Source organism: Hemicordylus capensis, chromosome 4 (assembly GCF_027244095.1).
Source record: "Hemicordylus capensis ecotype Gifberg chromosome 4, rHemCap1.1.pri, whole genome shotgun sequence".
Lineage (NCBI taxonomy): Eukaryota > Metazoa > Chordata > Lepidosauria > Squamata > Cordylidae > Hemicordylus > Hemicordylus capensis.
This window is the reverse complement of record NC_069660.1, coordinates 279,975,753-279,991,004: the sequence shown is the minus strand read 5'-3', so window position 1 is coordinate 279,991,004 and position 15,252 is coordinate 279,975,753. Positions and strand designations below refer to the sequence as shown.

General features: G+C 42.4%; 1 protein-coding gene across 4 annotated transcripts in view; it reads left to right on the top strand.

Moving 5' to 3' along the window:
- NBN (nibrin) overlaps window positions 1-12,304 on the top strand; it is a 38,362-nt gene extending 26,058 nt beyond the window's left edge. For all 4 annotated transcript variants that reach the window (XM_053245936.1, XM_053245937.1, XM_053245939.1 and 1 more), the window contains 4 exons: window positions 1,279-1,434; window positions 3,082-3,195; window positions 8,028-8,077; window positions 11,805-12,304. In XM_053245936.1, coding sequence (XP_053101911.1) covers window positions 1,279-1,434; window positions 3,082-3,195; window positions 8,028-8,077; window positions 11,805-11,832 — 348 coding nt within the window. In that variant the 3' untranslated portion in view covers window positions 11,833-12,304. The remainder of the gene's footprint in view (window positions 1-1,278; window positions 1,435-3,081; window positions 3,196-8,027; window positions 8,078-11,804) is intronic.
- The last annotated feature ends 2,948 nt before the right edge of the window (window positions 12,305-15,252 follow it).

The window sequence follows — 15,252 nt, the reverse complement described above, 5'->3', positions numbered from 1 at the left end:
CATATACTCTCCCCTGCCCCCAACTCAAACAGCAAGATAATGAACAGCCCTCTCTAGCGTTAAACAAGAAACAGAAGATTAAAGAAGAATTATCAGACCCTTAAAGAAATGACTCACATGTAAGGAATGCTTTTATGGTGACATTTAGCATATATAATTTTAATGAAAAGGAAATTCACTTAAAAACTGTGGAATGGAAAGGATGATAAAATTAGTATTTGACTTTTCTCATATTTTGAATCATATTATTGGTAAAGTTAAATTTAATTTACTTTGCTAGCATCATATTTGCTCTCTGCCAAACTAATTGTTTGTTTAGAAAGCTTACCAGGACTACGGAAGTAGACTATTTTTCTGTTCCATTTTGAAAGACAGATACAGGTATGCTTAAGTAGATGGTAGCTCTATTAGGACATTATGTACATATATCTGTACACTCATACCTGTTTGTGAATGACTGAAAAGTGGACCTGGGTTCAGGCACCTCAAATGCATGGTACAGGGGTGGAAAGGGTACTGCTGTGCCTGTGTTCAACATAACATGTGAATAACTACCTGTGTACAGATCTGTACCTGTGTACATTGTATGCTCTTGTATGAGTATTCAGAAATGAGGGCGGTCACGAGGATACAACTGAGCAAAACAGAGGGGGAAAACCCCACCCGTGACTCAAGCGAAAATGTATAAAAGATCATATATTGCAATAAACAATTGAAAATATAGCCATTGTCTCATTGGCTGTCAGTATATATTTTCACTTGTTTATTGCAATATATGATCTTTTATACATTTTCACTTTAGTCACGGGTGGGTTTCCCCCCCTCTGTTTTGCTCACTTGTATGAGTGTTCAGCCTAATGCCAGAACTGAGCTAATTTTGTATCTTCATTCAGAATATTCGAGGATATCAGACAAGTGGACTAATGTACACAAGGGTTTCTTAACTTTGGGTCACCAGATGTTGGACTACAATTCCCATCATCCCCAGACACAAATGCCATGGCTGGGGATGATGGGAGTTGTAGTCCAACAACATCTGGGGATCCAACGTTAAGAAACGCTGATGTACACATTTCATGCCATTAAACGACTAAATGAGAAATATATTATTTCAGTTTTCCCTGATCAAACACAAATTTTTGAAATACTACCATGAGGATATGACTGACACCTTTCTACTGTTTAAAGAATAAATGTAGTTTGGTTGTACTGCAGAAGTAACTTTAGAATGGCCTTGGTAATTGCTTTTTTCTTTTTCCTCCCCTCATATGCAACAAGAATCTTGATAAATGTGCAAGTGACTCTAGCAATCCTCCCAGCAGGCTTTTGCTGACTGAATTTCGGTCGCTTGTTGTTAGTCAGCCAAAGAAAGATGGTTGTTTTACTACAAAACCAGATTATGGTCATCTAAACAACTTTAAAAAATTTAAAAAGGTTGGTATATGCTTTTAGACTGTCCCAAGAGACTGTCCCAAGAGTTTTGGGTTCTAGATGTACAGCAAACTATTTATAGTACAGGCAAACCCCGTTATGCACGGGGGTTCCGTTCCTGCAGATTACAGCGAGTATCGAAACTGTGGATAATGGAGCATTAGGTCAGTAGGGATGCGGGATTTAGATTCCTGGAGGCTGGGGGAAATGGGGGGAGGGGTGTATGTGTGTGAAAGCAAAGTAAATGCCCTGCCATGCACCACGGGCCTCCAACTATCCAGCAACGTCCCCCAGAAGTCCAAATCCTTTCAAAGCATGTACTCAGCCACAGAGCCACAACCCTTCTCCCATGAACCTGGCTAATAATCATAACTAGCAAAATTCTGGGTCTTGTTACCTACTGCAGGGGTTCACCCCATTCATTCATTGAATTTGTATACTACCTAAATGACAAAAGCCCTCTGGGTGGTTTACAATCAGAAGCATGCAAAGGTAGAGCGTTGGCCTTAATGCTGCTTGCAGCCAGCTCACTGACACTGCTTTGGTTGGGTGCCACGTGCTCCCACCCACCAAAAAGGCATTTGACTCCAGCCAACAGCCATGGCTGACATTACTCTCACTGTTGCTGAGGGGGTTCCATACGGCCAAAGCAGCACATAAAGTGCCACTTGCTGTGGAAATTTTTGCCCACATCCCATTCACCTGGTAAATTGTGCCCACATCCCATTCAGCCTCTATGCCACATATTCTTGATAGTGCGGTTTGTTTGTTTTTTGAAGGGCGGGGGGGGGTCCCTTTGATCATCCTTTTCAGAAACACACCATGGCTCCAGTCTAGACTGATATGCTCTCCTTTTTCCATGGGAGTATCCAAGTGTGCTCCAAAAGTTGTCATAGCTGGGGACTGACTGGGTTTGTTGGACAATCCCGTGGTGCTTTTCAGCTGTTCTTAAATTATTCAAGAATCACAGAGCTTGCTGCACTATTGAAGCCACCTCGTTGTCATAAATAAATAAACAATTGTCCTCTTTAGGACCCCAAGTTTTCAGTGAGGTTTTGCACATCTCTAATTTGGAACCCAGTGAAAATATTACATGTTAACTCCTGTTCTTTCTAAAGTTCACTTAAACATTATTTCTGGAGGTTTCTGTGACATACATATTTACTTAAAGAATGCATATCCTGTTGTCACAAACACAAGGTGACTACCAAATCAGAATCAGGCTAAAAAACTCTAGTGCTCCCTGCTTATACTTCTTTCTGTACAAATCAAACCACCACCATCACCACCCTTTTTTTGGAAGCTAAATACAGCAGCCTAATTTACAAAAAACATGTGTTCTTAGTGGAATTGCAGGGTTTTTTTAAACAAGCAATGCTTAACATTGTTTAATGTATTCTATGTATGATAAATGCATTCTGTGTGTGATGAAATATTCTATACAAATGGCAAATAGGGTACCATTGTCTGTTCCTTTGCACCAGTATTCAGAAACATCTTTAGGAGAAGTAATATTCCATAACTGAGCATCTATAATTACTCTTATGCCAAAAATGAAACTCCCTTCTGAGTGGGGTTCCCCCGCTAAAGTGAAAATTGGAACTCCTTTTTGCTGAGTTTGCTCAATGTTAAACAATCTGTGTTTGGCAGACAGCTTACCCTGGAGCAGGACAGCTTCCACACATTATTGGAGGATCAGATCTTGTAGCTCATAATGCTAGAAGGGATTCTGAAATGGAAATGTGGTTGAAACAAGAAATGGAGGTAAGGAACATAAACATTTTGAAGCAAATATTACAGTATTTTAACCTTTAAAGCATTTAGCCCTTCTTTGCAGGACAAAAGTGGAGCTTGTCTGTTTTCCATATGCCACTTGTCCTCAGTAATTGTTTGTTTCTTTATTGGTCCAATACCATTTTTGTATTACCTGTCTGTGTTGCTTGGCTGAGTTTTACAAAAGAGGGAAGTTCCAAAAGACCTTTTTGTCCATCCAGGCTATTTAAAAATGTTTTTGTTTTGTTTTGAGTTGTAGTTTGTATTTTAAATGTGTTTTTAATTGTATGTTTTATTCTATTGTTTTGTTGTTCGTGAGCTGATCAGAGAACAACTGTTATGGGTGATTGTTGTTTTATTACTCATGCTGAATTAAATAGTGTATACTGTATTATACAGGAAGATTCAATTTTGTGACCTTTTCTGTAAAGCAGTTAAAATTTTCTGAACTTGATTCCAAATAATGAAAGCTGCATAATCCATAATACCAAAAAAGCAAGGATTTTAAGGGTACAAATGTACAGAAAGACATTTCTAGCTCATGCCTGTGCTCGAGACAACATTTTTAAAATTTTAATGGCTAAAAGATCAGCATTTGTAGATAATATGATGATTCATTTTGGCTGCTGCTTTGTATACTATGCAAAGGTAGAGTAGAAATACTTTTTATGTTGCGGCCACAAGGCTTGCAAAATGGGCCTTAATTCTAGAATGTTGAACATGCACAGGACTCAAGTCCTTCACCTAGAAGCTTAAAGCAAATAAACGCTAAGTTAAAAGTGCTCTTCAGATTGTTGTCTCCTCCTGAAAAGCAAATGGCTTCATTTTAGTTGCAGCATGTTAGCCTTTGATTGCTTTGGGGCATGCATAATTCGGATGCGTCTGTTCTGTTACACAGCCCAACATTCAATATACTAAGCACCTCTGTTTCATGTTTATTTAAAAACAACAACAACAAACCTTCTAGCCTCCGTTAAGGGCTTAGAGCAGGATGGTCACCTGCTGCCTACCCCCTGCCCTCCACCCTGTGCTTGTGCCTTGCTGCTCGTCAGCCAGTACAGAACTGCTCCATTCTAGCAAGAGCAGATGGCCCCTTTAAGGCAGCCTGTTCATGGTGACATCATCAGACTGTGCCAGTGCAACCAGGGCAGAGTCGCTGCCCGGCAAAGAGTGGTGGGTGGGTTGTGATCCTGGTGGCAGGGAGAGTCACGAAAGCAGACAGTGGGCTCCATCCTCAAATTTTACCCCAGGGTCGCTGCCGAAATATCTGTCTATCTATCTATCTCTATTTATTTATTTATTACATTTATATCCCGCTCTTCCTCCAAGGAGCCCAGAGCGGTGTACATGGTTGTTTGTCCTCACAACAACCCTGTGAAGTAGGTTGGGCTGAGAGATACGCGACTGGCCCAGAGTCACCCAGTGAGTTTCATGGCTGAATGGGGATTTGAACTTGGGTCTCCCGGGTCCTAGTCCCACACTCCAACCACCATACCACACTGCCCCGATGCATCGTTAACCTTAGAAGTATGGGGTTTTGGCATCACTTCTTCCCACTTTTTTGGTAACTTGTTTTGAAGATTTTTCAAGTAGAAACACAGCACATAAATGCTTAAAAGAAAATGGCTGCAAAGTTAAAAGTATTATACATTACTAGTATTTTTAAGCCCGTTATAATAACGGGCGCTAGCCTCCCCCCCCTTAACCGTTCTTCTTTTCTATTGCCCAATTTTTTTTGGTCCCTGTCTCTCTTCCTTTCTCTCCTTTCCTTCCTTTTCTTGTTCTCCTTTTCCTTCTATCTTTTTATTTGTTTGTTTGTTTTTATATGTTTTTTTGTTATCTTTTTCTCTCTTCTTTCTATAAGGGGTGTGTTCTTTGGGGGGGTTTTGTGTGTGTGTGTGTTTTCCTTTTTCTCTTTTTCTATCTTTTGTTTTTTCCCCTTTGTTCTTCACTTTTATCTCTCTTATTTTCCCTTCCTCTCTCTTTATTTTGTTTTTTTCTTTCCCATCTCTCTCTTCTCTCTTTTTCCTTCTTTATTTCTTTTCTTTTCTCTATTGTTCTGTCTCCCTCCCTCATTCCTTGTTTTGTCTTTTGCTGTCTGTCTATTTTTTGTCTCTCTCTCTCTCTCTCTCTCTCTCTCTCTCTCTCTCTCTCTCTCTCTCTCTCTCTCTCTCTTTGTTTTGCACACCCATTGGGAAAAATGAGAGTACCATCACAATTAGAATTATGTTTTGCTTAGTGGCCCCAGAGTGGTTGCACTTTGGAGTGGCTTGCAAGCAGTACATGCACATCTCAGAGCTATGGATCTCTGCACAGTATGCAAAGTAGTATTGGAAAGTTCTATAATTTTGAACAATTACAGTCATCTTCACAAATAGTAAATAATTAAGCAGAGCATTAATATAATATATCTGGAATATAATGTATTCCACACGCCATTAGAGTAGATAATCTTGCTATTTCTTCCTCAGCACACTTGAGACAAAGAGGGACAAACAGAAATGATTAAACAAAAGTCAATGGATCCTTACACTGGGGTGCTACAGAAATCAAGTAGTCAATGTAGTCATTATCACAGGAAAAGATTCAAGCAGTGTTTAATTTCTAAAATGAGACACACAAACTTGTTTGCAAGCTCTGTCCCCCAACCCCAGATCCAATATCCTGTCTTTCCAAGCTTGAGGCCAACTTCACACTGAGCCTTAAAGGTCTAAGTTTTTTTTAAAAAATGTTGGCAACCATAATGGTACACACCTTTTTGGAAAAGAGCCTGGTTTTAGGGAAATGAGATAGCTAGCAATAGTGCGAGCAGCAATACATTTCTTGTTGTGCCTGTGGAGAAGTGCGCTCTACTAACCCTGAGGGTTTAAATAAATAAATAATCCCAAAGTAGGAAGGGGGCGCTTAAAGCCTGCGGAAGGAATGTGTCCCTTACACAAAGGAAATCGCAATACAGTTAAAAACCCAGGTGTCCGTCTATTTCCCTGTGCTTTCTGAGGTAAAAACTAAAGGTAGCTCATGCAAGGAAAGGCTCGCCCGGGCAGCTGTGACAGCGTTCAAGAGCATTTCTTTGCCACAGATGAACTTGCGGTTTGCGTCCTGCGCTCCCGTTTTCTCTTTGGGGGATTGGTGGAGTCTGGGGGGGCTGTTTAGCTCGTGCTGAAATATTCATTACTTGGTAATGAGACCCTTGATGCTGCTGCTGCTGTTTCCTCCTCTGGCACGTGCCAAGCGACCAGCCGCCGCATTACATACTTGTTCCATCTCCCTCCAACAGGCGCAGGAGCATGTGCTTTAGGAGCCCCCCTCCCCACACACCTTGAGAGAGCTGCCGCGCCCCCTTCCCCGCGTGGCCGTCGCTCAGGAGGGGAGGTGCCCAAAGTTGTCTGGCTTCTGAAGAGGAGCCATCAGGACTCCTCCGGGGCGCGCGGGGTTGGGAAGGCAACACTCTGCTTCGGGCTCCTCAGGCGAGGAGGCACCGAGGAGGGCGGGTGGATTATTGACCGCGGACCATGGCAGCATCAGCGCCGGGTTGCCAGGGGTGGTGAAGGAGCTATGCTTTCACTACCCGAGACTTTGAGACTCTTTCTGACTCTCGATGCCATTTCTGGCCAAGCACTCCCTTCCCAAGATTCTTCCTTTGCTAGCTCCGTGGCCGCCCTTGTCAGCTCCCTCCCCATGGCCGCCCTTGTCAGCTCCGCGGCGCGGCAAGGAACTGCCGCCTGCGGGTGGTCTGCAGCCTCCGCCGCCTCTGCCTCCCAGCGGCTGCTGCAGCCGCATCTGTCCTCCCCGTGGCCGCCTTTGTTAACCCCGCGGCCGGGAAGAGTCACAAACATGGCCGCCTGGTGCCTGTCTCCGTTTCTGCCCCGGCCGTTCTGCGCATGCGCTCTACGCATGCCCAGAACAGCCGAGTGAGGCACAAACACACGCCTTGGTGTCCACAGACGGACACCAAGGCTTTTATTAGAGAGGATACTTGTTCACTCATTAATGTGCATGAAGACAGGCTTATGCTTTCATCTTACAAGATATTTTTCTTGATTTTTGAAAGGATACATAATATTATTTGACATGAAGTATTCATAGAGTAGGATCTAGGCTAGTGTTGCATTTGCATAAAGCTGTTTCACTAGCATATGGGCATTGCTTAAGAATGTTGTGCAAAGATTGTAATCTCTGTTCTGGACTAGTTATTGCTATCATGGAAAATGTTGCACTACTCTAGCACAACATGGAGCCCTGACTAATTGTTGCACAACACAATTCACAATCTTGGATATGTCCCTGAAAAGGTTTTCCACTAGCAGTTGTGCAACACTGTGGAGTAGTGCTGCCAACCACTTAGAGGAGGGCTGCATGACTTTGGCCCTCCTACAGATGTTGGTCTACAACTCCCATCATCCCTATCGGCCACTATGGCTGAGGAATTTTGAGAGTTGTAGTACGAAAACAGCTGGAGGGCCAAAGTTATGCAGCCCCGATGCAATGCACGTATTTCTTGCATTGCACAAGCACAATATTAGTCTAAATCCAACCAAGAGGAAGTAACATGCTTCAGCTACATGCAAGGTCCCTTGTGGTTTCCTGTTTTGGGCTGGTTTCCTCCAGACAGTCATATACGCTGTCTCCAGCACAGGAGTGCCTTTTTCTTTCTGTACATAGTGTACCACTGGATGCCTTGCACATGGAACCAGGTCACTGACATAAGCAGGAATACATGCATCATATTTAAAAGCAAATGTTTGGCTGCATCAGTTTAATGTGTCTATATAGAGAGTTTTATCCTTGCCTGAGTTTCTAAAAGGATCATTTTATTTTTCTAGGAACAAAATCGCCATGCGAGAGAAGAGTCTCTTGCTGATGACCTCTTCAGGTGAGGCCTTTATTTTCAGTACCTATTCCAAGCATTCCATACTGTGCATGAGATATTCTTCTTAGGATTTTGGTTTAACTCCCTGCAGTCCTTCCACACAAATTGAAACCTACGACATTGGTAGCTTTTAGATATATACTTCAATACACCAAACCAATAGCTGGTTCTTCAGAGCAAACAAAGATGAAACATAAGAGTCTAGGACAGAAGGATCCTTCTGCATCTCTGCTTCTGAAAGGAAAGCCCTTTATTTTTGTATCTGCTTGTCACTGATCTCTTTATTTTCTGTTGACAATTGCAAACTTTTTTTGACACTGGATGGCTGAGAGCAATTATCTTCCAGCTACACACTGAACATTCCTGTGATCACTCAGACATCCGGAGAAGCAGGGTATACAAATAACACTTGGTCCATTATGTGCTATGAAGCAACTGAGTGACTTTCTGCATCCCTGAGTTGTACATGTACCTGGGAAATGACCGAATAACTCACATGTACTTGGAGATGAGAATGTTGGAGCAATTTGTTCTGCAATAAGTTGTTCTAGTAAGAACTAATTGGCCTACTTTCCTTTCACTGTCTCTACATCTGGTCTAAATTTGGTGCAAATCAAGGTCCACAAGGTAGGTCTCTTGTGCCTCAAATGTTCATGTGTCCACCATCTTGGATCAGGGTGGATGTCATCATTGCAAACTGCACCATTGAGGTATCCCTGTGTGTCATTCACTACAGCTGTTCCAAATTTGGTTCAAATCGGTTGGACAGTCCTCAAGTTAGTGCACTTGCACCTCAAAGGTTTATGCACCTGCCATCTTGGATTGGGATGGGTGACATCATCACAAACTACACCATTGGGGCATCCCTATATCTCCATTCAGCTGTAGCAAACTTGGTTCAAATCAGTCAGATTGTCCAGAAGTTACGTGTCTGCCATCTTGAATTGGGGTGGATGACATCATTACAGTCTTTGCCCTTGAGGTGTCCCTATGTGTCCCTATAGCTGTAGCAAATTTGGTTCAAATAGGTTAAGTGGTTCACGAGTTAGCTCACTTGTACCTCAAAAGCTTATGGTTCCTTCTCCTTGCATCAGGGTGGATGACATCATCACAAACTACACCACTGAGGTGTCCCTGTGTGTCCCTCACTACAACTGTACCTAATTTGGTTCAAATCAGTTAGTCCACAAGTTAGCCCACTTGCACCTCAAATGTTCACATGTCTGCCATCTTGGAGTGGGGTAGATGATGTCATCACAAACTCTGCCATTGAGGTGTCCCTATGTGTCCCTACAGCTGCAACAGATTTGGTTCAAATCGGTTAAGTGGTTCACAAGTTAGCCCACTTGCACCTCAAACGTTCATGTCTCTGCCATCTTGAATCAGTGTGGATGACATCATCACAAACTATGCCATTGAGGTGTCCCTGTGCGTCACTCACTGCAACTGTACCCAATTTAGTTCAAATGGGTTAGTCAGTCCACCAATTAGTCCACTTGTGCCTCAGATGTTCATGCGGCCACCATTTTGAATTGGAGTGGATGGCCTCATCACACACCACCATTAGGGCATCCCTATGTGTCCCTACAGCTGTAGCCAATTTGGTTCAAATCAGGTAGGTGATTCACAAGTTAGCCCACTCGCACCTCAAAAGTTTATGTGTCTGCCATCTTGGATTGGGTGGATGACATAATCACAAACTATACTGTTGAGGTGTCCCTATGTGTCCCTACAACTGTACCCGACTTAGTTCATATTGGTCCAGGTGTTGCGAAGTTGATGGGGGCGGAGGCGGCGTACACGGACGGACTCACACACTCACACTCTATGCCGAGTGATCTCATAAGCCTTCCGGAAAGTAGGCTAACAAAACTGTTTTGAATATTTTGCCACACATCTGCAGCTTTCACTATGTAAACTAAACTCTTCACACTTGACCTGAATGTTGTAAAACAAAGCTGTACCCTTTTGGTCTTTCTTGTTAAGTTGTTTACATATCTGGGCCAAGTTGGGTTTTCTTCATGAACTATTCCTGTAAAAACGGTATGGTAAGTGAACTCTTCATGAGACATTTGCTTTTCCAAACATAAGATTCCTGCTGGTTTAATATATGTAAACTAATTTGCAGAACATGCTTTTCCAGGATTTCTCTCTACAGATCACCCGTGTGATCTTTATTTGGAATGCATTTCATAGTATATCCACAAAAGTAGCATATTTGCATAGTAGAACTTGTGTCAGAAGAAGCCACAGTAGAAGTTGTGCTGCTACTACAAATATCTGGTCATTAGTCTGGTCACATTCCCCGCTATGCTTTCCGTTCTGATTGAATTAGTTGGTAAATGTTTGCTATCAGATTTGTTTTCCATGGAAGTGTTTTCCCCCATTGTGCTTGAAAGTCATGCTTGTGACAAAAATCTTAATAGGGAAAATCATATACCTAAAGCATACTTTTGAGACAGATGTGGGTGTAATATGCCTCTTGTACATTTTCAGGATAGCAATATCTGACCTGCAAGCAAATTTTGGGTACACCTGTATAAATCCTCTTTTTGCTACAAGGCTTGCTTTCTTGCTACAATAACATGACACACACTCTGTAACATTTCACATGCACAATAGGAGAGGGGTGATTTTCATGGATCTCCTCCTTCCCTTTGCAGCCTTTTGTGTTTCCTGAAAATACTGTATTATTAACCTGAATCCAAGACTGGGCTTTTACCAAATTCTTTCATGTTAGAAATTGGGGAGTAGTCATAAATTCAGATTCCACTTCCTTTGGGGTTAAAACAGGTACATCTTAATTTCAGAGTCCTCTTCTATTTGGGTAATTATGGTATATCCCTGAGAGTAGCAAGAACAAGATAAGCAGGACAAAACATCCTAACTACACACAGCTAATGGTCTGTGATCATGCAATTTAGATTTGCCCCTCTCCTACCCAGTATGCTTGTTTGATGGTGGATAACACTAAAATATTCCAAGAAAAAACAGCTTTTTTCTAATTGGATTCTTAAAACTATGAAAAGCATCTTGCAGTTGTTGTGGGTTTGAGAAAGATCTAATGAGTCAGTGCTTACTAAGTAAGAAAATAGCCTGTAATAATAAATTGCTTGCAGATGTTGTAATTAGAGGTGTGCACAAAGCAAATTTTGCTATTCAATTCAAGCTCAAATTGAATCACAGAATCATCTAATTGGTTAATTGAAAACGGCCAGCATGGCCAGCTGTCTTGATGAATCACCCTCAAATCACTCCGGACTTAGCATGTCTGACCAGTTCTCAGAGGCAAGCAGATGCACTAAGTCCGGAGTGGAGGGTTGGTTTACCCATTGACCCCAATTGGTAGACCAATTGTCCTCGGAAAATTCCATTTTGAGGCTCATTTTTTCAGGGAGAGCTGGTCTACCAATTGGGGTTGGCAGGTAGACCAGTCCTCTGCTCCGGACTTCACATGTCTGCCTGCCTCGGAGGGCTGCTCCACCTAGTTTTCTATCACTGATCCTGCAGGTTATGTTAGTCTTTTCTATTTCTATATTTATTGTGGGTTTTGTCATTTTTAATTGCTCTTTTATTATTTCGTTTAATGTTTTGGGGAGGCCCTTTGACTGAAAAGTAGGATTAAAATATATAAAATAAGCAAATAAAGGCAGCTTATAATCCATGTGACTGCATTTCCTATTTAACTCTGGATTTCAACTAGCCATTTTTTCCTTTGCTTCCTTTACAGATATGACCCCCATACAAGAAGAAGATAGTTGTGTCTTGAATTAGACCTACAGCAGAAAAGAATTTCTTTTAGCCTGCTTGCTGGCAATACATTGTAACATCAGAGAGTTAGTTTCAGATTTCATATCTTCTGAAAACCTGATTTTCACGAAGAAGAGATTGTGTTTCTGGCTGCAAGACATGACAGTGCTTCAGATCACTTATACCATATAACAATGCCTTCAAAATTTCAGTTTCAAACTGCATTTTTAGAATTATTATTCTATATGGTTTTATAAAAAGGACATTAGTAGAAGATCAGTTTCTTTTAAAATTGACAAAAAGCTTGTTTTTGTGCTTTAGGATAGAGTATGGCATACTAAAATGTGGACTACCAAGTTTGTAGGAAAATCTGATGTGTAGTTTGTATTATGGGCCTCAATATTGCTGATTTCTGCACCATTTTGCATACCTCAAATTGACTGGGGTCAATTACTAAATTAAACTTTGTCTCTAAATTGATGGGAACTTCTTCATTTGGCACTCAGTATTTTGCTGATGAAGACAAAACATTGGTTGGAACAGTAGCAGTTTAATCTCTCTGAAATAGTCCTATTTTATAGATATCTAATGAGTGAGAGAGCGGGCACATGCTATAGGCACATCCATCATACTTCTGTTATTTCAGGAGAAGATCAAACAGGTGCTTTCCCTCTGCTGCATCTTGTCACCCCCTCTGGATTTAGTCAGAGTAACACAGTTTGAGAATCTTTGATATGGACCCCAGGTTTGCATCATGACAGGTTTGGCTAAGAACACAAGTTGACTTTAGTCGAGCTCCTTTCAGTTGGAGACTCCTATGGAAGTCTTCAGACTAAATACTTTCTTCCACACTTCCAGTCATAACTAGAGACATCCACATAGTCACCTTACAAACACAAGAACAAACTTCAGAGCAAATGGTGGGAATTGTTCAGGCTTTGGGTATGGCAACCAGTTCGCTCTGCTTCCAGAAGCAATTATGTTGTGATCATTTTTGTAGCCCCAAGGTAAGCCTTTCTGTTGGAAGTATTTTCTTCAAAAGTCCCCTTTCAGGATGCTTGATTTCCTTGAGCAGACCACGAAAATGTCTTTGGGTTACAGCTTTCCTGCAGTTTTTCTTCCTTAAAACAGTCTGTCTGGAAACACTGGCTGACATACACAGGGCTACATCAATGAAAGTACCTTTGCTACCAGGAACAGGCCCATGAAGGCTGCACAGCTCTCATGGACACGTGCAGCGAAAATGGCTTTTGTGGGGAGGGAGGTAAAAATCGTGCCTTGCTCTCTCTGCTGCTGCTAAGATGTAGAACGGGCTGGAGTATTCTAAAGCTCCTGCCTTTCTGCTGTGCCACTGGGCTGCTTCCACTGATGTAGCCCTACCTATCAACTGATAACGAGCTGGTGAATGCTAGTGGAAATACTCTGGATTTCAGTCACAACTAGGGATGTGCAAAAAATTTCGAGCACAGAACGATCTGTGCCCGAAACGAACAATTTCGGGTGATTCGGGGCTGAACCGAATCACCCCCGATGTCCCCCGATATTTTTTGGGCACGAGCCGAATCACCCGAATTTCGGACCCGAAAAATTCGGGTGATTCAGTTCATTGTTGATTTTTGGTGAATTTTTAAAGTTTTAGTGACTTTGGGGCAGTTTGGGGGCATAGCATGGGATCTGGGCAAAAGGAGTGGGGTGGGGTGGTAGTGCCTAATGGGTGCAGGCTACCACCCCAATTTTAGGGGGATTGGGCAAAGGGCTGATTTTTGGTAAATTTCTGAAATTTTCATGTCTTTGGGGCATATTGGGGCAGAAAGTGGGGCCTGGGGCAGAATAGTGGGGTGGGGTGGTAGTGCCTAATGGGTGGAGGCTACCACCCCAATTTCAGGGGGTTTGGACAAAGGGGTGATTTTTTGAGAATTTTTGAAGTTTTAGTGACTTTGGGGCAGTTTGGGGGCAGAAAGTGGATCTGCCCCAAAATAGTGGGGTGGGGTGGTAGTGCCTAATGGGTGGAGGCTACCACCCCAATTTCAGGGGGATTGGGCAGAGGGCTGATTTTTTGAGAATTTTTGAAGTTTGGGTGTCTTTGGGGCAGATTGGGGGCAGAAAGTGGATCTGCCCCAAAGGAGTGGGGTGGGCTGGTAGATAGTGTCTAATGGGTGGAGGCTACCACCCATCCCCAATTTAAGAGTGATTGGGCAGGGGGTGAATTTTGGTGAATTTATTTTTATGAGGTTTGTCTTCATAAGGTGAAGTGTGCTAAATTGATTACTTCCTCATATTATTCATAGTAAAGGAAAGTGTGAAAAAGTGAAAGTGGGGTCATGAGAGTTGTTTAATTGAAAAAAATCTCATTTGCTATGATAGAATGAGAATTCACACCTCAGAAAAAAACCCCAATCCCCCTGAAATTGGGGTGGTAGACTCTACCCATTGGGCACTACCACCCCACCCCAAAATTTTGCCCCTGGGCCCCTTTTTACCCCCCTGAATCGATTCGGATTCGGATTAAATCCGAATCCGAACCGAATCAAGGGTGATTCAGGTGACCCAGATTCGGGCACAAAACAGAACAGGGGTGATTCGGTTCGGGTCCGAGCCGAATCACCCGAAAACCCGAATTGCACACCCCTAGTCACAACTGCCCTTCCATGAGTGGGAGCAAGAGCAAAAGGGTGCCTTTGGATGCAAGCCATAAACCCCAGTTGTTAAGGCAACTGCCTGCATTTGTTTCAACACAAGCAGTGTTTGTTTAAACCAGGGGTGTGGAATCTTGGCCCTCCAGCTGTTTTTGAACTACAACTCCCACCACCCCCAGGCCAGGGATGATGGGAGTAGTAGTTCAAAAACAGCGGGAGGCCCAAGGTTCCACACCCCTGGTTTAAAGCTCCAGTGTTCAGCAGTTGGAGCAAGTATAAATTGATTGGCGCAAGCACATGTACACACTACATTTGTCACTATAGGACTAAAATATACTCATAATGGTGCGACACAAAATAAGCCAGATAGGTTTTATTGATTTGCATAATTTATTAACACAGCTTTCTTTGCAGAAATTGCTGAATCTGCCAGTTGGTCAACATTTCAAATGGCACAGACAGCGCTCTAAACATGGCTTTAACCCACCAAATCAGATGCTTGTATGAGGTCTGGAAAGTCTAAATGTTACAGCCAGTTAAGTGCCTAGCCCATTCCCATGGATTGTGGCAAGTAGCAAATTTTAAACAATATGTAAGATTACCATTAAAAGCTGACCCCGGAAGCAAAATCAGCAAAAATCCTACGCCTCCTTCCCAGCTATTGGATTTGTCGTAACTGAATATTTAAAAATATTCAGGTCGTGCCTAGGGTTGTGCAACTGTGCCATGCTACATAAGACAGCCAAGATCTGCATTTCCACAATATATTTTAAATGTTTTTGTAAAAAGCCA